The 24,298-nt window shown below is 38.9% G+C and overlaps 1 protein-coding gene across 8 annotated transcripts in view; it reads right to left on the bottom strand.

The window, feature by feature from the left end:
- PHACTR1 (phosphatase and actin regulator 1) overlaps positions 1 to 24,298 on the bottom strand; it is a 374,079-nt gene that overhangs the window by 76,113 nt on the left and 273,668 nt on the right. For all 8 annotated transcript variants that reach the window (XM_050708558.1, XM_050708552.1, XM_050708555.1 and 5 more), the window contains one exon: positions 2,998 to 3,078. In XM_050708558.1, the coding sequence (XP_050564515.1) occupies positions 2,998 to 3,078 (81 nt within the window). The remainder of the gene's footprint in view (positions 1 to 2,997; positions 3,079 to 24,298) is intronic.

Raw genomic sequence — 24,298 nt, forward strand, 5'->3', positions numbered from 1 at the left:
CCATGCCCTTCTCTGCTGTGGCCCCCTTGGGCTAAGTGATGGAAAATCGAGTGCTCTTGTTTGAGGTTTATCACTCAAAAAACATTTTCAAGCCCTGTCAGGGTTTAGGTAACCTGAAATTTTGGTTTTTAAACCGTCATTTTGATTAGATAGACAGTACAAAAATAGAAACGTACAAAAGATGAAGACTGCACATGCTTCCTTTGAGGAACCACTGCATCATCATCTCTGAAGCAAGCAATTACTATGCTCCTGTTCAGAAATTTCTTACTACAGGAAACCTTGTCTATGTTCACATGAATGAAGATGTATCAAAATATTACACGTAGCTTTTAATTCTTTGCCCATAGCACACTGGGCATCTCTGAAGACAGATGCTTTAGTGATGGTTATAGCTTCATATGAGAATCAAAGCTGTTCATCTATGTGTTCGAGCTCTTGGCTCTGCCTGCCTGCAAACTATTAGAACAGCAGGCATCTGACCAGATATTTCTTCAACATACTGTTTTTCTAAAAGTACACAGTATTTGAAAAAAAAATGCAATCTTTGCCCACATTTTCAGAAGATGCAAGTCACACAACCCTTGAAATAGCAGAAACTTATTCATTCATGATTCTGGCCCTTGCCAAGAAGTGAGCTCTTTGCAGTTCAGTCTGGAGTGGTTTCACTTGAACAGTTTAAGTATGGGGGTCACTGAAATGATAAAAGCATTTCTTGTTTCCCAAATATAGCGGCTGGACTGCAGTGATTCTCCCATATGTGAACACTGTGACTTACTGCGCTCTGCTAACTGTCACCTGCTGGACAACACAAAGTCATCTGAAAAGCCAGCAAATCCTGAAGCAAACAGGTCAGAGTGTCATTTTAAATAACAGGCAAACTGGCTAATTCTGTTCTTCTTCAACATAGGTGATAAAACAATACTAAGTGCACTGCAGCTCCAGAATTTCTGTTCTTAGCTCAGTCTATCCATATTATATTTCCTGTTATATGTTCAGATTATTTTAAGAAAGAAAAAGGCAAAATTACCCACTCATGGGCCTGAGTCTTAGGAATGGGAGACTAAGAGAGTTAACATTATGACTCCAACTATTGTCTGTACAAGATGCCTCTTGGCACAGAAGATGCTACCATCAAATAAAGCCTTGTGATATGAATACTCTTGGATTACTTTTCCTCTACAAATTTTGTCATACTCATATCCTTACATCACACAAGATCAATGCTACTATACTCGTGTGTAACCACTTTTATCTCTGCCCTGCTTCTTTCAAGGAAGGGCTCCAATTTTTCTTTGCTTCCTGTGTCTACAACTAGCAGGAAATAATGTGGAGATACTGGATTACTAATCTAGCCATGTTGGGTGATAGCTTCCCATTTATTTGCATCTGAAAAATAAAAAAAGTTCAATGTCTGTACTCCTTGTACTGGAAACAGGAAGAAGAAGCCCAAGTTTATTACAAGCTCTTTCTGCTATGAAAAGGTGAAAAATGACTACAAGGAGGAGTGGGGTTTTTTTTGTTCTGTTTTTTTGATGAGGACCTTCAGACAGCTTAACATCTACTTTACCAGGCAATATTGAAGATTACAGACTACAGCATTACTTGAAGGGAGAAAGCTGCAGCCTCTTGGAGCAAAGCAGGGAGAATTTCCCTGAGTTTCAAGGTAGAAGGCAGGGTCATGCTGCACAAGAGAGATTTTTCATGGGGATGCTTTAGGTTTGTGTAGGGATAAACAGAGGCTGACTTACAAGCTCCCCAGGGTGCTGAATTGGGAGCTACTTCCTGGCTTCCCCTGGGCTGTGACCCACATGGAGTGACAGACTCAACTGTGCCTCACTGGCCACAGGGATGTCTGCTTCATGGTTGAGTATATGGTCCAAGTCACAGTCCAAAATGTGGAAAACCTGAGACACTGAGAAGGGAAAACCTTTTGCCAGTTGTTGTTTCTACTCTGCAGTTGCATATAGAATGACTCCCAAGACACCACAGTTAAGAGCACAGGCAGTATTAGATCCAAAGGATAAGAAGCATCTAAAATATGCAATGGATAAAAACTGTAGAATGTAATCATAAGCAGCACATTGCTTTTGTTTGGGTTAGTAAATTTTTAAATAATCTCTTCTTTCCCAATAAGCTAGACTAAAATAGCATATAGCAGATTTAAGCAGACCAAACCTAATGAGATAGACTGTACCTATAAAATCTCTGAAAATGTTTAGCTTCTACAGACTTATCCAGGTTTTGTACTGGTACTGCTGAAGAATTTTAGACTTTGAATTAATGAGATATCAAAGCACATGCCTAAGTTCTATTGAAATTAAAAGGCAATTTTGCCATACCTTTACATAATTTGCTGAATTCACTGCCTTAGTTATTGACAAGAGAAGCAGCAAAACAAATAAAAGTTGCAGTTAAAGATTGACACATACGCAATAGATGTCAAATGTGTGTTGCATTACCAGTGTAAAATAATGGTGTTTTGCATAAAAAGTACATTACTGACACAACAAATTAATTATCCTGAAAAGGGAATCATTATTATTTTGACATTTGAGCTGTTTCAAGGGAATGTTCTCATCAAGGGAATGTGCTCATCACAGTATCCCAAGCCTTTAAAACATTTCTTTTTTTCCACAACTGTTAATCCCACGGTGACTCAACCAGACAATGATAATAAATGCAGGCACAGACCCATTTCATCTCCCTGTGCTCTGGATGCCTTGCTGTTCTGCAGCAAGTTACTATTGCACACTGCTGAGACTTATATTTCTACTGCTTTACATTTTTGATTAGCTTTCAATTTTATTTGCTAGATAACTACCACATCTATCCAATCGAGAGGGTGTGAAATCAAGAGATGTTTTAGAGACCTTACTCTGTACAGTCTTGCTATTCTGTATGGTATTCCCAGTTCCTAATGTTACAACAATGTAAGATGTGGCCATAAAACAATACGGGATGTCAATTTAATGTTGCAAAAAGAAGAGCACTTACCTTTATCAAAAATTTCCTTCAGCACTCCTCGTTTTATAAGCTCCTCTCTGCTTTGCCTCATTGATATCTTTCTTTCCAAAGCTGTAAGCAAAGGAGATAGGTGAATATTAATAGAAAAGAAGGAAAATGATAATTTTAAAAGGCTTTATTCCTTTTAAAGTGTTTAAAAATGATTTTCTCCTCTTAACATCAGTGACAAATTGTCTTAAAAGGTACTGGCAATCCAAGAATTTGTTCGCTGTTGTTACATGGCTGATTTTGATAGGAATAACTATATAGTGACCTATTTGAGGGCATGTCTGCATTCCTGTTGCTTAATTTGGATACATGACCCAAGCAAGAAATGGAGAGTTAGAGACAGCAAAGAAAGAGAAAAAAAATAATGTAGAAACTGGTGAGAGGAAGGCAAGAAAGAAGGCAATGTGGAAGATCATGGCCAATGAAATACATGGCTGTGGATTGTCCCCAGGCCATGGAAGAGGACCAGCACCTCCACTTCCCCAAAGACAAGGCTGGTTTGCCACTAACTCCAGTAAGGGCAGAGCTAGGCATTTGGGACAGTGCAAAAAAAAAAGCTGTTTAGTGGAGTCTTATCTTCCCTGAAGGGGTGTTTTGCCCAAAAGAGGTACCAATGAGGGGTAATCCATGTCAGCCAGTGTAATTTAACATCAGCTCTGAACAACCTGAGTCCTATATTTGTTGCCTGGAGACTGTGGTTGCCAGGGCAGCAAAATGACAGAAATTTCATGTTTGTTCAGTTCAGTAGTAATTAAAACAATGTCCAATTAACCAAAATACCACAAAGGGCATGCATTCAGGCAAATTGCTGAAAGACAACAAGCAAGGGGCACAAGAAGCGATGTGCAGGACTGCGTGCGCTCTGCAAGAAACAAGCCTGTGCTTGCCAAAAACCAGGCACTGTCAAGGGTGAATTGCTTCTGCCATATGCTCCCCTATCAGACACAGTGCAGATGCACCCAGGCACAAGTGAACTGGGACTTCGCATCTCCTGTCTAACCAAGGCAGATTTAAAGAAAAAGGGGCCCTGAAACACTCTGTCCCTGAAAACATGAGGATGCAATCTTTTCTGGCACTGCTGGCTGTTCACTCTTCCCGGAGGGTCACAATATACTTCATGAATAACTGTGCTTACACTGACACACTGCGCTCATTGCAATTTATTTGCTGTTAGATACAGATAGCTTAGCATGTACACGGCAGCTCTGATTTTAAAAGCGTTATTTTCCATAGGATAAATTTGTTTCTCCATTTCTAAAATCAGCTTTGAACATGTATTCTTCAGATCTAAGAAAGCCGGTAGATACCATCAGTAGCTAATGAAACACCTGCTCTCCCCTGAACATATGCTCTGAGCTTCAGCTCAGAATTAATGGCACTACAAGACCTCATACCCCCAGCAACATGGTATAGTTTTATTTCTGAGGCTCTTAATGTAACAGCCTTTGGGGCTTAAGAGACATGGCATTTTGCGAAGTGCCTTAGCCCCATTTTAAGAAGTGCTTAAGGCACCTCATAGCCTTTCAAAGAAACTTAGATTTCTAATATGCTTTTGAAAAATAAACACCCCAATCATCAGACTGCACAGTCACTTTGTAGACTGGTCCCTCATCTGCCTTTTCTCCACAAGTGGTCTTGTGTTGGTATGGCATTTAAAGCTTCTTCCCCTTCCTCTTTAAGAATAGCTTCCCTTGCTCTCTCCAAAAAAGCCAAAACAAACTACTGCTAACTCGTAAGCTTTCTTCCATGGAACATATCATTAAAATCCCAACTTAAAAGAGTAATTTGGCCTTACTGAACACCTTTTCCAATAATTCTGAGAAACAGTAATTTTCCATGAGTGTAAACAGAGCACAGCACATAGCCTCTGCTGTTCAGTGGGAAATACAGTTGGGTGAACCAGCAGCAAAATAGCAGTTTCTGCTCGTAGGCAGCAGCACTCTTCCCTAAACAAAGGCACAGGCAAATTCTGCTGTTTCTGAACTTTACCAGAAATAGCTACGTTACATATCCACATTTTACATATTAATCCAAGCACATGGTTGCAGGCATATAATGATATGCTGTGCACAAGTAGATGGATTTCCAGGTGACATGTTGGCCTTTCATATACCATACACAAATAAGCCAAGGGAGAATGGCCAACAAAATGTGCTGACCCCATGGGGTGTGCAGATCAAGTCACACAAGTCAACCACTGAGGATATGACTGTGTCTGCCCATTTTACACAGATACTGGCAACCACCCAGGTTCCCCATCCCACCCTCCTGCCTGGTCAACAGCCAGCTATAAACGGTAGCAGCAGCGTTACTACTGAGTTCATGGTTAGGCAGACATGCCACGTTATGAAAGTAGTGGTAAGAAACACGTTAATACTTCTGTGGGCTGAGTACTAACCAGGGCTAGCTGGATATTCTGCAGAAGCAGAGGAATACCTTCACCCAAACAACTACTAAGCAACATATTCAAATATAGGGCAAGACTTCTCAAAAACAGAGTTTTGTGCAGCCTATCTAATAGTCTATCTGTATTTTTGGAAGACTACAAATATATAGTTTTTTTCAAGTATTCCTTTTTAGTTGTAATCTGTTTCTGTTCTAGAATGGCCAAAAAAAAAAAAATGGAAAGAAAAACAACCCCCCTAAAACAAATCAAACCACTCCAGTTTGAAACTCAGATGAAAACAATTTTTTCAGTATCCAAATCCTTTCAAAGTAGGTACAGGACTTAAAGTATTAATTATTTTCCTACTAAGCCGGTTTAATTAATAAGATATTTAGAGGAAGGGCATGCTGGGCTAAGAGCAGCATTGAATGATAATAACAGATGTTATACTAAAACTATGGAACATGCTGCTTTCCTTTAATACAAATCTTCCTACCAAACAAGTCTTGCACATTTAAATGCGTAAACTGCTATGCTACTGCTGGATCAAGTGAAAAAAATCACAAGCGTCTAGATGCAGAACTCATTAGGAACTTACAGCTTGAACAATGAAATGTTTCACTCTGCCTCGATTTCTCTGACAAAGATTGCCAGTTCTTTTACGAAGGATTTTTTTTTTCAAGCAGAAAGCTGATACAGAATAAATTCACTCACTCTCTACTGAGAAGGGATCCATTCACAGCAGAGCATAAATAAAAACCCTCTGAATTAATCCTTGATTCATGAGAAACCCATAAATTCTGTGATGGACAAAAATAAAATGTAATTAATATTTAACAAAAGATGGATTACTTCATTGGCAATTTACCTTGGTGATTAACCTCATTTTGTTCACTTGTACAATCTTCCAGGAGATTAGAAATAATCACTAAGCCCTCTTTACGGGGACTATTTATACCAGAAACCAGTTATCTTAACAAAGTCAGCCACTCTCCAATAAAGACTCAGTTACTAGTTCCTGTAAGTGAGAATGTCTGTATTTCATGATATAAATGCACAGACTTTGTTACAGCTCTCTGCAGTATGCTGTTACTTTTAAGCTCTGATGAAGAAACATCAGTGGGAAATAGTTTTATTAATGTTTCTAAGCTAGTGTTTTTGAACTCTTCCCCCAGAAGCAGCACCCCTCCACTGTTCAAGCAGAGCGCTTCTCTGTGGCAGACCCATTAAGATCAGTAAAGCCTTGACAGGGTCATGAGGATTTCCAGCCCCTCTGTTCTGGAAATTGAGTACAGTTTTGTCTTTATTCCTCTAATAAGCTGTTGTGCTCTGTGATGACAGTGATTGTGGGCCATTTCACCAGCTGAGAAGGTGAGCACACTGCTGCCTTTGTGCCAAGCGCTTCTGCTGCTCCATTAAACAGCCAAACAGGCATTTATGTAGTCAGGATGTTTGACCTTTCTGTCCCTCCCATCCTTCCCTCCAAGACCAAGATGAACTCTTCCAACATGCATCTAGATGAGAATAAACTGCTCCCCTTTGCATAACTCATCATGTTGCTGTTGAAAGCAAGGGGTGGGTCCTGCCTTTCTGTTCATTTGACAATCAAAACTAAACACATCCGTGCTAGCCAGTTGAATCCTAACCTTGCTTTTTTCTGAGGTTGCCCTTGGCCCTCCTCTTAAAGGGTGTTGGGGGTTGCTTTGCCTTAATTCTTCCTTTCAAAGGCCACTATAATTTTCAAGATCATTTTAGGAAGCAAAGATCATTATAAGAATGAAGGGTAGAGCAGGAGCTTTCTGGTGTGTCAATTATATTTGAGTTCAATAGGTAGAAATTTGATTTGCTAATATTTCAGTTCTGAATAACTAGAAACAAGTAAACCAATAATTTTGCAGTGTTAAGATAAACAACCATCGATTTCCTTTAGATTTACAAGGCAGGAGAGCTTTCCAGATGTGATGGATTCATAACATGTTACATCATCTTGAAACTCTTCTGACAATTTAGACTCTCTGGATAATCAAATGGAGCAGGACTCACCTGATACAAATTTATACAGTTTGGGCTTCTGCCTCTGAGTTCATTCCCTTATATAGCAAGAGCAATTCTTGGGCATGATTGAACTCAGCCTAATGTAAGCATCTAAAACAGGCTGAACTACACCTTGGAAGTGCCTGTTAGTCTTTGCTGACCACAAAGGAAGCTAAGAGTGAGTAGCTGAGATGAAGATGCATAAAATTAGGGCTGAATCTACTCCTGAAATCAAAACTGACTGAAGAAGAGAGTTTTAAAAAAGGAAATACAGGCACAGATGAAAGTCTCAGACTTGAGGAAAATAGGTGTGTCAGCTTACACAGAGCTCCATTAATTTTGGGATTGTTTCAATATCTGTGACATGACACCCAGAATCACTGCTGTGAGCTTTGGGTTTGACCAATGTCAAAATATAGGTTGGTTGAAATACTGATTTCATTTGCTTAGTCCTAAATACAATTTTTTCTTGGCAAACATTAATACATCTCTTGGAGCCTGAAGAAAGGCAAAGTATTTTGACAGGTTTCCGAATACCTGAAATTTAAATTTCCTTAGAAACATTTTGGATTTCTGTAGTCTCAGCCTGGGTTTTTCGGTAACAGGATTATCTACAAAATATGACTCAGAGAGATAACTACCTAGAAAGGATTAGGAGCATCTTTTTGTCTGTGTTGTCCGCCTATGACATTTCCTGTTCTGATTGTAGCCTAACATTCCCATTATATGAGATTACAGAATAAGTGAGCAGTAGTAGGGAAAAGATCTGAGGGTATTAAAAGTTAAGCTTGATTTAAAAAACAACAACAACAAACAACAACACTATAAATACCTCTCCAAATCAGGTGCCACTATAATAGTTGACAAAATCAATATCCTTCAGTATGCAAATCATTTGGAAAACTTATGTGGCAGGCGCTACAAGACTAATAAAGCAGGAACAATACCCAGCATTGATATCCCACTGTATGAGTAACTCAGATCACTCTAGAAGCAAAACAGTATCATAATTGTTATTACAGAGGTGGGAAAGGGAGGTACAGACAACTTGAAACAGCTTGGCTCATCACTTACTGGATTATTAGCAAAGAATTAACAGAAGCCATTCTACAGCCAGTGGCCAATGCACTAGGCTATGAAATGATTCTTCTAGACATAAAATTTGTTGATCTAGAATTAAGACAAGTAAAATAACAGGAAAAAGAGGACAAAAGCCAAACCAAAATCTAGTCATTTTATTTTATTTCTAGTATTGGAAAAACAAATGGATTTATCTTAGATTATGAATACTTAAAACACAGAGAAGGTGATATTAGGGCATCTTGCTTCCACTCACATTGAGAATAGCTCAAGGCACTGGTCCGTCTCCTGTAGGAAGCACTGGACTAGGGGCACGGTAAACTTTCATTTGCAACAGGCTAGCCTTTGAACTTACACATTCCTTTGAGAATGCAGGATCAGACCTCAAATCCCTAGTTACTAACCAGAAGGGTTTAAGATGTGTAACAGTCACTGTAACTGGTGGCTACAGATAAAAATTGAATTATCTCTTTTTTACTGATGGAATCTGGTGAAGCAAAGTAAAACTAAGGAAAAGGTGAAATCAGCCTGAAGAAAACTTTGTATTTATACTGATCATTACTGCACATAAAGTAAACTGCGAAAGGACAGACACAGGATAAAATGGTTGCAAAGCCAAATCTGTAAACACAGAATTTCAGGAGCTAATCAAAATACTGCAAACCATGTTAAGCAAAGATCATGACACAGTAATAGAACTCAGAAATACAATGTACAACCAAGAATTCAGCAAAACCAAGGAAAGACAGAGAAATAAAATTTGAACAACTCCCTCTAACATAATTAACAGGAGGAACTGAACCAAAGAAATCAGAATTCCAATCCAAGAGCAGATGGACTGTAAATTTTTCATATAGAAGGACTGAAAAAAATCAATAAAAGAAGCTGCCTTCCTAGGAGAAGTACTAAATTTTTAGCTAGATCCAAAGAAACCCAGCATAATGGATTTCACAGGCCAAACAGAGCAAGCCTGGCAGAAGATGAATGCATGAAGACAGGAGATAAAACAAGAAATCTTGACAAATATAACAAAAGGTGTATGGTTGGTAAAAAAAATATCAGAGAATGGAAGTGTAAAGAAAACAAGTCTCTAGAGATCCTAAAGAAAAATAGTACCATCCTCAACTGCCCAGTTAAGAAAGAGTAAAGCAGAACTCCACTGAGTCAATGAAATGTGATATCAATAGTATTTTGGAAAGACATGGATTTCCATCCTCTTTCTATATAATTGTTTTTCTTGTCACATTTGAGAAGTACTGTACAGCAGGCTAGGAAGAAATTCAGAAATCTGACCAGAATATTGAAAAAAAATGAAGAAAAGACATTCCTCCTGTTCTTCCTTATGAACTGTAGCACAGCATTTTCATAAATTCTTAGGTATATAATTATACCTAAATATACCATAAATTCTATACCATAAATTCTTAGGTATATACTAGGTCAAGAACTGGAAAGTTGAACCAGCAAAATTACCTTGCTCTCCACACAACTTAATGAAAAATGATCCTCTGTTGTCTAATTAAAGAAACTTGCAACAAGGTAACAGCATATCTTAGAGTACACTTGACCCACAATTACAGTGTGATTGCAGCACAGAAAGCCATACTCTGGGAAGTCTGACTATATATAGTTTAGGCAACAAAAACAGTAAAGAAGGGGTGGTACTGACTTCTTTAAAGGTTTTCATCCAAGAAAGAAACCTGGCAGGTTTGAAGAGCCCATGTTGAAATCCATACTTCACCCTAATTATCTAAAGATAAATTGAATATGGCTATTACCACACAGTTCTTACTGCAATTAAGCTATGTCCTAAGTGCCAGCAGAAGGCAACTGACACAATGACAGAAGATCCCTCTGCCTTTTCAGATGGATAACAAGTGAATGAAATAATATCTTTATTTCTTCTTTAATATCTTTATCGATGATCTGGATGAGGGGATTGAGTGCACCCTCAGTAAGTTTGCAGACGACACCAAGTTAGGTGTATGTGTCGATCTGCTCGAGGGTAGGAAGGCTCTGCAGGAGGATCTGGATAGGCTGGACTGATGGGCTGAGGCCAACTCTATGAAGTTCAACAGGGCCAAGTGCCAGGTCCTGCACCTGGGGCGTAACAACCGCAAGCAGCGCTACAGGCTGGGAGATGAGTGGCTGGAAAGCTGCCTGGCCGAGAAGGACCTGGGAGTATTTGTTGATAGTCAGCTGAATATGAGCCAGCAGTGTGCTCAGGTGGCCAAGAAGGCCAACAGCATCCTGGCTTGGATCAGAAACAGTGTGGCCAGCAGGTCTAGGGAAGTGATTGTCTCCCTGTACTCGGCTCTGGTGAGGCCGCACCTCGAGTACTGTGTTCAGTTTTGGGCCCCTTGCTATAAGAAGGATGTCGAGGTGCTCGAGCGTGTCCAAAGAAGGGCTACGAAGCTGGTGAGGGGTCTGGAGAACAAGTCTTACGAGGAGCGGCTGAGGGAGCTGGGATTGTTTACCGTGGAGAAGAGGAGTCTCAGGGATAACCTTATCGCTCTCTGCAGGTACCTTAGAGGAGGCTGTAGCGAGGTGGGGGTTGGTCTATTCTCTCATGTGCCTGGTGACAGGACGAGGGGGAATGGGCTAAAGTTGCACCAGGGGAGGTTTAGGTTGGATATTAGAAAAAACTTCTTTACTGAAAGGGTTGTTAGGCATTGGAATAGGCTGCCCAGGGAAGTGGTTGAGTCACCATCCCTGGAGGTCTTTAAGAGACATTTAGATGTAGAGCTTAGTGATATGGTTTAGTGAAGGACTTGTTAGTGTTAGGTCATAGTTTGGACAAGGTGATCTTGGAGGTCTCTTCCAACCTAGATGATTCTGTGGTTCTGTGATTCTGTGAAATGATGGTTTCTCCTGCAGGCTTCTGCCCTACAGCGTGCAGAAGTTGTACAGTCAACTAAACACTAAGAACGTGGGTTTTACTCAGCAAACTTTTGCAACCAGGTAAGAACAATGATGCCATGTGAAATTACTATAACAAACGAAATTTGTAGGAACACCAGCAGTGGCTACATAGCCCAAAGAACAGCTGCTTTTTCTAAGTGACTCAACTTGCTTTAGGCATCTTCCAGTCTCAGATTTCTGTACATACAAGAAACAAGAACTATGCTAAAGGCTAATCAGTGAACAGCTGGGTGAGATTTCTGCAGCGTGCTTCCTTTACCCTGACAAGATGATACCTAGACAGACAATACTGCAGTAAGGATCTGCAGTATCATCTGCAATGGCAGAAATACCTATGTGCAGTGTTCAGGTATATGAAAGTTCAAGACACCTTCCTCAAAGCAAAAACCAAAGCATTCACATGGTGGGCATCGCTTGAATAATATGATGACTCATGCAACTCTCTGCAGATGAACAGAATTCTCTCCAGAACAGTTTACACATGGGATATAAATAACCAGGCAAGCTGCTGCTTTTGGATTTGCTCCTCATCACACAACACATCCAGATGGCATAATACAGAGCACAGTTTACAGAAACAAGTCTAGCAGATGTCAGGAAACTGGATTCTACAGTTTAGAGGGTGAGGGAGTCAGTTTTCTTGGTACAGAAAAAATGGGGAAAAATATCAAGATAAAACCAAAACAATGTCAGAAGAATGATAGGAAGGGAGGATGATTTGCCTGGACTGACCCCTAGGAGATAACAACCAAATTACTGGCCAATATTTGGTCCCTTTGTTTGCCAGCTGGGAGCATCACACTGCTGACAGAAAAGATAGCTGCACTCAGTAAGGCAAGCAGCACAACTCTTCCTATAGTAAAAGCAAACTGCTGTGCAGCTTGTTTTACTGTTTGGGTTTACCTTCCACCTGTAACTTTACAAATTGCCTGATACCCACAGCCAGACAGAAGTATTAGAACAGTACACTACTCCCTAGTGAAATCTTTCGCTACAGTGGAGACAGCTTGACCTGCTGGATGCTTCTATTTCACCTGACAGGGATTTGGATTAATTTAAAAATAATCTGCACACTGAGATAAAACAATACCCCAAAGTGGTTATTTACACATACAACACTGTTGCGGTAAATTGCAGATTAGGAAAAAATTCTTCTATTTATGTTGGAATGATTAGTACAATGCAGCCTCTCAAACAGAAACATGAAGCAGATGGATAGTTGTATATCTGTGTCCACATGTACATCTATTTAAAATAAATGTTATGAAACATAGCTTGCAACTAAGAAATACCTACTTAAATCCAAAGTTGGCTTAGCACTTTTTTGAGAGAGAAGCTGTTAGGATATCAAATACTTCTTGGAGACTATTACTACTTTTTTACACTGATAAAATCTCAACTAAGCAATCATAAATTAAAAATGTTTGTTATGAGAAAGAACTAGCATCATTCCTTTGACACAGAGCTCTGTTAGAAGCCAAACAGGAAATCATTCATTTAAGACTTGATTATAGAGATGACTGAATCACAGAGCAACAGACATTTCCTCCAAAATATAAAAATTTCTGAATTGCTTCTGTCACATCATCCAGCAATTATCTTTGGATGATATTTCCAGCTCGTGCAACGGCACTAGTCCATCAGTACATAACAGTCTTAATGCTGAAATAAAACAAAAGTATTTTTAACACCAGTCTCTTATCACTTGTAATAGTGAAGTGTACTTTCTGTTTTGGAAACAGAAAGTAGTTCAAGTTACAGTAATGGCATGTATTTGCAGTTTCAGTATACTTTCTGGATTTAGTCTTGGTTGGATTGTTTGCTGTTTGGGCTGAAAAGATAACTTTCCCAGATGGACGGAAACTTTCCACAATGCAAGACAGTCCTCTGGAAATAACAGAACAAAAAAAGGAGTAGATTGGGATCTCAAATACAGTGACATGGCTCTAGAATAGCTTCATGAGAATTTGCATGCACCATCCTGCCTAGTAATATGAATTGTTACATTATTTCAATAGGAGTTAATATATTTAAAATCCATCAATGATAAAAAGGTTTTATTTTCCTCTCTAGCAAATACATCGCTGAAGTTATCTGAGAAAATATGGCTTTTTTACACTTAGTATTTTATATCATTTTAGTGATATTTTTTGTGTGTAAAAACATAGTTATGATTCTTGTTTGGGATGGGGAGCCAGTATTGAAGATACCAAAAATTTAGAAAATAATGTTTTTGAAGTGAAGTATCTATATAAGAAGCAAACTTGGAGAAAGATAGGCAGGAAGGACAATGAAGTGAAAGAGATATGGTAATAGCCTAGACATTTCTTACAGTGTAATAACATGATAAAGGTAGATAACATTACATAAAATAAAAATAGAATTGCAGTTTGATATCTCATCATTGCAGTCTGTCCTGACCACCCATAGCTTAACAAAGTTTATCTGTTAAAAATGTAGAAAATCAAACACAAAATTGCTAGATTCATATAAGACCTAAGGTTAAAGGCAACACACCAGAAGGATAAGGCTGCAATAAAGATGCCAAATACTTTTTGCATCAGTGCTAACCCTGAAGAACTTCAGCAGACTTGCAGAGTGAAACACTTCTTTACAAGGAGCTGTGAAAGTCTCTCCAAATGAAGTGTCACTTGGAGAACTTTTAAAAGAGATCAATAAAATGAAGAATAATAAACTGCCAAGAACAGCAGTGTTCCTCAGGAAATCAAATATAAACTAGTAAGCATGGCATATAACCTAGATAAGATGGAAAAGTGGGAGGTGGCAAATAGAAGGTTGTTATTTTTAAGAGGCCAAAAGTCACCTAAGATTTACAGGCCAGTGAGCCTGGTTTTCATACCACCAGTCTAGGAAACACTATACAGGATAAACCTAGAAATAGGAGACCTAGAATAGAATAGAGATGGGAGAAAAACCATCCTGGGTTTGCGGTGGGAAGTTCATAGAAGTCAATGAATGAAGATGCTCTGTTCTAGAGTGCTTCTAGAATTCCATAAACCATTTGTTATGGCCATTGAAACACTAAAAATTGCATGAGGTAAGAGTAAGCATCCTCCAGTGGTTTAAAAACATTTAGAAAGTGAGGAGGAACGTCCCGTGCACAACCTAGAGGGATGTGGTAGGACCTGCTCTCTTCTTCACAAAGATACATTGTAGAAAGGGCAGCAACAGGGAGAAGACAAAATTTTTGCTGACTGTGGTCAAATGAAATCTGACTGGAAAGAGCTACAAAATACATCGATAAAAGCAAAGGCATTTGGGAAAAGGCTGCCCTAACTGTACCCACACAATAACACCTAAATTTGTCGTGCCCACTCAGAAATGGAAACTGTAGAGAATTCTCTAAGAGATCATCTTTTTCTTAATGCTTGGGACAGTAAAAATGAACAAATAAAAAAAACAAACAGGAATCAAAAGCTAGGAATTATTAAGAAATAAATAGTCTCTCTGTGCTAGTGTACTAGTCTACAGCTAATGCACGTCTGGTTATTCATCTCCAAAAAGATATAGCAGAACTAAAAAAGTTGTGGAAAGAAAGGGAGAAGATTCATTAAAGGAATAGGGTATCTTGTATAGGAGTAAAGAGTAATGGTGAAACTGTATTTTTTCTATTATATCTCTTTCTATTATATCTCTTCTATTATACCAACTCCCCGGTACCCTGACATTCACAAAAGTACATGGTAACAGTTGCTTTGGCTGTGCTCTACCTGAACCAGATACTTCCCTTGAAGGAGAAACTGAGGCACAAACTGGCATCGGTACAAATATTTTACACGGTTTTGTCATGGTTTTGACTGAGATAATTTTCTTTGTAGAGGCTCACATAATGCTGTGTTTTGGATTTTCAGTAAAAACAGTGGTAATAACACAGTGATGTTTTTAGTAGTTGCACAACAGCGTTTATATAGAGTCAAGGATTTTTTGCTTCTCACACTGTCCTGCCAGCGGGGAGGCTGGGGGTGCACAAGTAAGGGGAAGAAGAAGGAAGAAGGAAGGGGACAGAAGCAAGACAGCTGACCCAGACTGGCCAAAGGGATATTCCATACCATGTAGAGTCATGCTCAGCACTAAAAGCTGGGCTAAAGAAGGAAGAGGGAAAGATGTTCAGAGTGATAGTGTTTGTCTCCCCAGTAAAGCATTACGTGTGATGAGCCCTGCTTTCCTGGAAGTGGCTGAACACAGGCCTGCTGAGGGGAAGTAATGAATAAATTCCTTAGTTTGCTTTGCTTGTGCACACAGCTTTTTGCTTTAAACTGTCCTTTTCACAACCCATGAGTTCTCTCACTCTTACCTTTCTGATTCTCTCCCCATCCCACCTGGGGAGAGTGAACAAGCAGCTGGGTGGTGCTAAGGTGCCACCCAGGTTAAACATCAACAACACCCTGGTGGGAGCTACACCAGACATGACTCCCTTGGCCCTCCAAAGCATCCCTGGAGGCCATGTACTATTCTGGATCCACTGATAAGCAGAAAATCATCACAGAAGGCCTTTTGCTTTGGTGTGACCTTTGGCAGCATCATGAGCTCCTGCTCTTATGCAGCATGGTCATGAAACATTGCTTCAGATCTGGAGCTGCAGCAACACAGAGATGTAAGTCAGTCTGCACCTGTCCTTGGGAGCCTGGCCCATGCTAGAGCAAACACCATTTGAGCAAACTGCCAATTTCTTTGCCCTGGGAAATGGGCAGCTGATGGGGAATATAACAGAGGTCTATAACATCACAAATACCTATTCACTCACTCATAGAATGTAAGAAATAATGTAAGAAATAAAGAGTACCCAGCAAAATGATCAGGGTTTCTCTGAGAAAAAAAAAAGCGGGGGGGGGGGGGGGCGGGGGCGGGGAAAGGTGCATTTATGCACAATGTCTTTTTTCCCTTGTGGAATTACCTGCAAAGTTATACCCATTAAGGACAAAATTGTAATTTGGTTCAAATGACACAAAACAATGCAGGTTAAATCCAGGAGGCCCTTAGATCTGGTGGTCTGAATGCAACTTTTGGCTTACGAATGTCTAAGTTCTGGAATCTGATTTGGTGTGTGATAGGACAGATAACTACATACTTTCCCTGCTTCTTGTGTATTTTTTTTACTGAATATAACTGTTGACTGAAAAAAAAAGATACTGTGCTACACAGACTGGTTTAATCTACTGCATTTGTCCTCAAGTATATTTTTCTTTAAAAGATATGTTGAATGAATCAGAAGAATACACCCTTGATCCCAACACACAAAATTATACAGTGTATTCAATTATCTAACAGTTTGGAAATGTGAAAAGGCATCTAATTTGCCTTTGAAAGCAACTTGAATTTTATCTCCTTACCATGCCTGTCAGGGGATTTTTCTTGCATGATTAAATCAGACCTGTTAAGTAACACACACTTCAACATACTGGCATCCAGAATTACAAAAACTGATTCAGCTTTCATTTTCTGTGTAGTGTTAGTTGTAAAAATAGTACGCTAGCTACTGTATCAGGTTTAGGACACATTTCCATCGTAGGCCTTGCAGGCTTCACAATTTTTATTCATTAATTCCTGAGAACGCTGGGCCAGGATTTATTTTTTGACTTTTCTTTCAGATGCAGGAAACAGACCTGTGTGCTGCATTTCATGTTGGACAAATCTTAATTATTATTGATTGCTTTCTGACACTGCAGTATGTGAAGTGCCAATGGAATGCAAAACTGAAATCTGAAATTCTGCCCGGGGTAGAACAACCTGAGTGTAGATGAGTTTTGTTAACAAAGAGACTAAAGTCAAACTGTTCTGCAGGGTTTGACTAATGCTTCATAGAAGAGCTACAGAGAGGCTGTAAATTACTGTTCCATGTACAATTTCAAGTTTGATGAACGCTGATACTACCTTGAAACATCTTTTCGAAGACTATTGAAATGCCATTATGTGGTTATAAATACATTAATTAAAATATTTAAGAAGTAGCTTCAAAACTCAGATATAAGTGAAGAAATAATACAATATGATTAAATCTACCTAGATATTCTTCTATTCCTACTTCATCCCATTTTTCTTCTTCTGTTTTTTTTTTTTTTTTTTATATATATCAGGAAGCTTGGGATGATTTATTTTTGTAAAAGTTCACTTATTTCTGTTGCATAATAGCAATAGATGTCAGTCTATTTCTGCCATCATAATTAGTTGCTGTGGAGATGGTTGAAATATCACAGATTATTAGAATTGCAAATGAGTAATAAGCAGCAGGAAAAGATGACATTGATAATCTGCAAATATTGCAAGGTTACTCAAAACTAGTTAACTATAAGACTTTTGAATTTGGCATAGTAAAGTGCAGGATCACAGAATATGGGGTGGTGCACATTTCAGATGAATGCACTATGAAGAAACATGCCAGTTACATGAAATGGTATCTTAAATTCAGCTTAATGCTAAAGGAAGAGTTATCATACAGCCCATGTATCTTTTGATTTTGTTACATGTAATTTTGCTTAAGGTCCTTAAAAAAGTCACTTATAGTTTCACCTTTGTTACTATGAGGTAAAACAAAATAGCAGTAGTACATAAAATCAGTGGGTGTTATCCTGAACCAATATTCCTTGGCAGATAAATGAAGGGGAAACAGGTGTTCAAGTGTCTGCATGAAAAGTGGCTAGAATTATCCCCTTGACATAGTTCTTTAAAAGGCAAGTATCACACTGCACCTTTCAGTAGAGACTAATAAACCTCTCTCAGGGAGGAAGGACAAAGCAGACAAAAATAAAATTCCTGATGTACTATTTTACAATAGAAATCCTTCGCATTTCATTCTATTTTGCTGTAGGGCTGGCTGGCTGGCACTACAATGTGCACCTTAACTGTGTAATGAAAATTGCCCAAATGATCATGTGTAATGATGCTGTCTTCTTACAGCAACCTTATTAAATGTTTGCCTTTTCTGCCTCAGTAGCATGAAGCAATTGACCTACATTAAAAAAAAAAATCTCCAAATTATGTGTTTTTGAAGAAACGAACTATTTGAAGCTTGTCTGAGCCAAGTAGTGAGCTAAATACTCTCTTACACATTGCTGTTTAAATCTAAGTTGCTGAATTCTGAAACAAGTAAGGAAAGTGAGAAGCATTAAGGGAAAGTGAGAAGTATCAGTTTGCAAAAGAAGATTTCTTCCCCTCTCTGAGCGTAGCCAAGTGAATGATATCAGAATTACATTCCCAAGATTCCCGTTCCTCAGAATATTAGTGGATTTATACTGATATTGTCCAAACACTGAGTGTTTTTAGTGCCAACAAATCTTCTGAGTTGAAAGATACTCGAATGGAGGGATCTTTGGTTTGTACAAGTATAGTTGAAATAGTATACCCCATTCTGACCCACCACGATTTTTGGAAAGGAGCTCACATCAGCTACTTAACATTGCAAAAAAAAGAAAAAATACTCACCTGTTGTCTTACCCACATATTGCATCTTTTTAAGACACTGCTGCTGATAGCAGTGCTGGTAGCCTGATAATTAGGCTAATTTAATGTGAATCCTCTTGCTTTTAAACTGATCTTGTTTGTATGTGTTAAATGGTTCTACTTAGCAAGCAATTAAATAAAAAACTGAAAATGCATCTGGTTTACAAATTTTCTCTTCTGTGCTAGTCAGCCTAGACACTGCTCATCTCCCATCCTCCTATAAAGGCTGGATAGGATGTACAGCATCTACCTTTTACTTCTGCATGCTGAAAAAAACCATGATGTACAGGTGCATACTACAACGTTACACATTAATACAGCTCTGAGAAATTAAGAAAAAAATTCAAACTTAACTGAGAACTTTTTATATCTCCTACTCCATTAAAAATTATAGCTCTCCTACTGTTACATAGCAGTAGAGAAAATTCTAGTACAGTCCTGTGTCCAGCCTTGGGATCTCTGGTACCAGAAAGACATGGGCTGGCGCAGATCCAGCAGTGACCTACTGTGATGGCTGAACATGATGTGCAAAGTTGGCCCAAGGGAGCTGGGTCTGCTTAGCCTTGAAAAGAGATGGCTGAAGAAGGACCTGAAGGCCGTCTGTCAGTCTGTAATGTGTGGTCATAGCAGAGACAGCTGGCCTCTTCCTGGAGCTACATGGTGAAAGACAAGATGCCATGGGCAAGATGCAGCAAGGGAAATTCTGATCTGATACAACGAAAAAAAGTCTTCACAATGAATGTAGTCAAATGTGGGAACTGGCTTCCCAAAGTGGTAGAGGAGTCTCTGTCCCTTGTAATATTTACAACTTCAGTGAGAAACCTAATATAACTCAAGATTTGTTTGTATGTATTATGACATCTAACTTTTTTTTTTTTTAATCCTCGTCTGGCACAGCTTGAGATGATTTCCTCTCATCCTATTACTTGTCACCTGTGAAAAGCCCAACACCTGCCTTTGCTACAACCTCCTTTCAGGCAGTTGTAGAGAGTGATGAGGTCTCCCCTCAGCCTCCTCTTCAGACTAAACAACCCCAGTTCCCTCAGGCAGTCCTCAAAAAGTCACGCTTTCTAGACCCTTCATGAGTTTTGCTGCTCTCCTTTGCACATGCTCAAGCAACTCAATGTTCTTCTTGTAGCGTAGTCTACTACTCTTGAGTGAGTAGTAGAACAAAACTGAATGCAATACTTGAGGTGTGGTCTCACCAGTGCTGTGTACTGTGCACAATCACCTCCCTGGTCCTGCTGGCCGCTGTATTTCTGATACAAGCCAGGATGCCATTGGCCTTCTTGGCCACCTGGGCATGATGCTGCCTCATGTTCACCCAGCTGTCAACCAGCACCCCTAGCTCCTTTTTTGTCAGGCAGCTTTCCAGCTGCTTTTCCCCAACCCTATATCACTGCATGGGGTTGTTATGACACAAGTGCAGTACCTGGCTCTTACCCTTGTTGAATGTCAAACAATTTGATGCAGCCCATTAATCTAGCTTATCCAGATCCCTCTGCAGAACTTTCCTACCCTCAAGTAGATCAACACTTGCGCCTAACTTGGTATCATCTGCAAACTTACTGAGGGTGCATTCGATCCCCTCATCCAGACCACTGATAAAAATGTTAAACAAATCTGGTCCCAGTACTGAGCCCCAGGGAACACCACTGGTGACTGGCCACCAACTGGATTTAACTCCGTTCACCGACTCTTTGGGCCCAGTCATCCAGCCAGTTATTCACCCAGCCAACTGTACACCTGTCCAAGTCATGAGCAGCCAGTCACTCCAGGAGAAGGCTGTGGGAAAGAGTGTCAAATGCTTTACTAAAAAACAGATCAACAGACAACATCTATAGGCTTCCCATCACCTACTTAGCAGGTCATCTTGTCATAAGAGGAGATCAAGTTAGTCAGGAAGGATCTGCCTTTCATAAACCCATGCTGTCTTCTTCTGATCACTCAATCAAATGCACTCAATTTAAGACCACTTAGTAAGTATGAGACTCAAGCTACTACTTTAGCAATAAAGGAAATCACACAGCAGAACAGGCAGTTTGATAGGGAAGTTACAAAATAATCAGTGAAAATTTTCAAGACCAACACTGATAAACACATGGTGTGAGCAACAAATGCTTAGCATGGCTGGGGACAGGAAACAACTCCTTTAAGGATCTTTTATCTGCAGTTATCAACTGGCTTCTGAAAATGGATACAACTACTATGTCTCATTGATCTAATCTGTGAGATGACACAAACGTGTAATTTTCATGGACTCAAGTAGCAGTTTCCTGAATTTCTTACCGCAGCAATTGAGAAGTAACATCTTATGCACTGAAATCTCTTAGAACGGGTGAGACTTGGTGCAATCCTGATCCTGTAAACAGTTAACTAGGATCATGCCAGTTATTCTTATGTGTGAGCTATTTCTTTGTCAGAAGAGAGAACCTTCTCTAAGAACTGCAGGAACTTCGGTAGTGAGTTCTCCCCACACTGACTTCTCCTTTGCATTGTAATTTTCTACTGGATTTCGTGTATTAAAATATGTGTTGGTTTTTTTTTTTTTTTAGTTTTTCTTTTGAACTATTTTGCAATATTATTTACCCCAGCAAGCTTCAGAGTTGCCACTGTATGAAAACATATTTGCATTATGTGGCTGTACAGTGCAGCCGCATTTTGATGTTATGTCTCAGAATGGTGGTCACCGCAAGTTTGAAGAACAATTGCTTGAGATACTAGTCTAGATACTTCTGGGTCAATGGACGTGTCCATGTATTTTGCAAATTTTAAACTCAGAAGTTTAAATGATTCCTTTCCTAATTACAGATATATCTAACACAATTGATTACTCACTGAGGTCACAACTTAAAAAGGAGAAGACTTCAGTCCCTCTTAACAAATTAGGCACCCTTACATGACTGGACAAGGAAAGCAGGCAAGGAAGCATAGAGACTTTCTAAATAAAAAACAACTGGAGACATATTATTTCACCTTCTCTAAATTAAATGCAAAGGTTTGTTGGACTTTAGGGAAAGGTTCAGGAAAACTTTATTTTACTAGAAAGAGCACACCTCTTTGTATTGTAAGTGATGTGGATTAGCAGGAGCTTACTATGAACTTGGGTCTCTATCCTGGAATACTTCTTCAGATGCCTCTCCCATTGACAACTATTGAAGCTTTGAAAGCCCAGAGATTTGCAAGTGCAGCTCCCTAGACTAAGTAAGCTAACTTTTTCTTGGTGTTGTTCTCCCAAACCCTTCAGATAAAATTGCTGTCTTTAAGAAGTACTTTAAGAAATGCTCAAGAACATCAGACCTTTAGGGATTCTCTCTTGCTTTTGGGGTGGATTTTTTTTGCTGGAAAGTAGCACGTAGTTGTCAATTTTTTTCCTATTTCTTTGTTTATTTAATTGGTACTAATTGAGAATAAATGAGATGTCAATGCTGTAGTACTTACAAGCTTTAAATATTCTAGCTTGGCCAAACAGTCCAGATATGCCCATGAATATGGGCACCATTTCCAAACTGCTTTGTGGTACCTGACAATTTATAAAACTATGCAAACTGACAAAAATCCCAGAAATACATGATTAGCCATGAAGCAGAATGAAAACTTAAAAAAATCCCCCCAAAACACACAACTAAAGACACAGGAAAAGGTAGAAAATGTAAAATAGATTTTTCTTTCCTTGGGATTCAGATGACATATAGGCTTTTGAAGGCTGTATATGAGAGAAAGCCAAGGGCTAACTACACACATCAGAGGAAATGAATATATGAAACCCTGAGCAGCTACTGGCTGGGTTCTTCTTGCAAGCATCTCTTGTGTAATGCTTAATTACACAAGATAATTTTGTTAAAAACCCTGCAGGACTTAAATTCTGCTTAGCATTATCTTGAATATTTTGGAGATCAAATTGCCTTTTATCTTGTTTTTTAGATATCAAGGTGGAGTCAGGCAGGTGTGACTGTTCAGTATCACTTAGGAAAATATTCAGCCAGTATTATGTATGGAGTTGAATGAGGCATATTCACAACAGGCTTATTGCCTTGTAAAAGAACAGGAGATAATTAAATAATTATGATTTTGTATTTGCACAGAATTATTTAATGGCACTGTATTTATATAGTCAATGGATAGATATGGACATGCCAGCTGGCTTTCCTCCATCTCAACGTATTATAGTCAGCTCTGACTTTTTTTTCAAGAGTAAAAATAAAAGCACTATTTAGGTAACTAATTACTACAATCACAGAACCAAATCCTGTTCTCTTTATATCCTTTCAAATCTAAGATAGAATTTCACTAGAGTTCATGTGCTTATTGTAGATATAAATTGAGGCAGCAGGGTGCATATATTTTTGCTTAAATTACTTTAAATGATAGTGTAAGTTGACAATTTGAAAAAAAAATAGAGGCAGAATCTCTCTTTCTAAACTGTTACTGTTGTTTGCCTTATTTGATTTTTTTTTCTTAGCCTGAAAAGGTCTGAGAAGAGATAGAGGTGATCATTATTTCCATACGGTTGTTATTTCACCTCAGAAATATCAGGCTTGGTTATCTCTGGCTTTGTTAATGAATTGAGGGATTTAAATAATATTTGCTGTGTAGTGCTATTGGACTTGGTAAAACTGTTTTCTTCACCCAAAGAGTTAATGATATATGTCTAATTGATGCTACTAAGAAAAACTTTTAAACAGACTTGGAAATACATTTTTTGTCACTCTGTTCTTGAGAGGACAATTTGAAATGCTCAGGATAAGCATCTTCCAGGGCAGATACGATCTGCATTTTTAATACAGGAGAAAATGCGAATATAAATGCATAATCATCTCCATCTCCCATGTAAATGGAAGAAAATGGAAACCAAAGTCCTCCTCACATTGTAGGTCACTTTTAACAAAGATCAGACACCAGATCTCAAAGGAAAATGTATGATGCTTTCGATTTTCCACATTCTTTACAAAGAAGAGGCAATTTTTTTTTCAAGCGACTTTTTGATTGTGTTCTGCTTTATCCTTTTATTCTGGCCTGACGTGCAGCAAGTAGAGCAATCACAGTAAAACAAGCATTAGGTACAGGCTCTGATAACCAAATCAAACTAAAAAAAAAAATAATCAATTGTCACATTAAAATTGCTTTTGGTATTACATCTTTCATCAGAAAGAGGGTAATACATCCTGAGCCTACATAAACAGATTACTCAGCCACCTCCAAACTGAAGCCAATACAGGGGTGAGAAGTGATAATTGTGATGAGCTAGTAACACAGCAAAGCAGATCTTAAGGGCCTGCAAAAAAAAAAAAAAAAAAAGGAGGAGGGGAAACCTGAAAGAATTGCCCTAGGGTGGAACGTGATCTGAAGACTATATTTATTGTCATTGGTCTTGCAAAAATTTCTAAGGTACTTTCAGTGACT

The sequence above is a fragment of the Cygnus atratus genome, chromosome 2 (genome assembly GCF_013377495.2).
Source record: "Cygnus atratus isolate AKBS03 ecotype Queensland, Australia chromosome 2, CAtr_DNAZoo_HiC_assembly, whole genome shotgun sequence".
Lineage (NCBI taxonomy): Eukaryota > Metazoa > Chordata > Aves > Anseriformes > Anatidae > Cygnus > Cygnus atratus.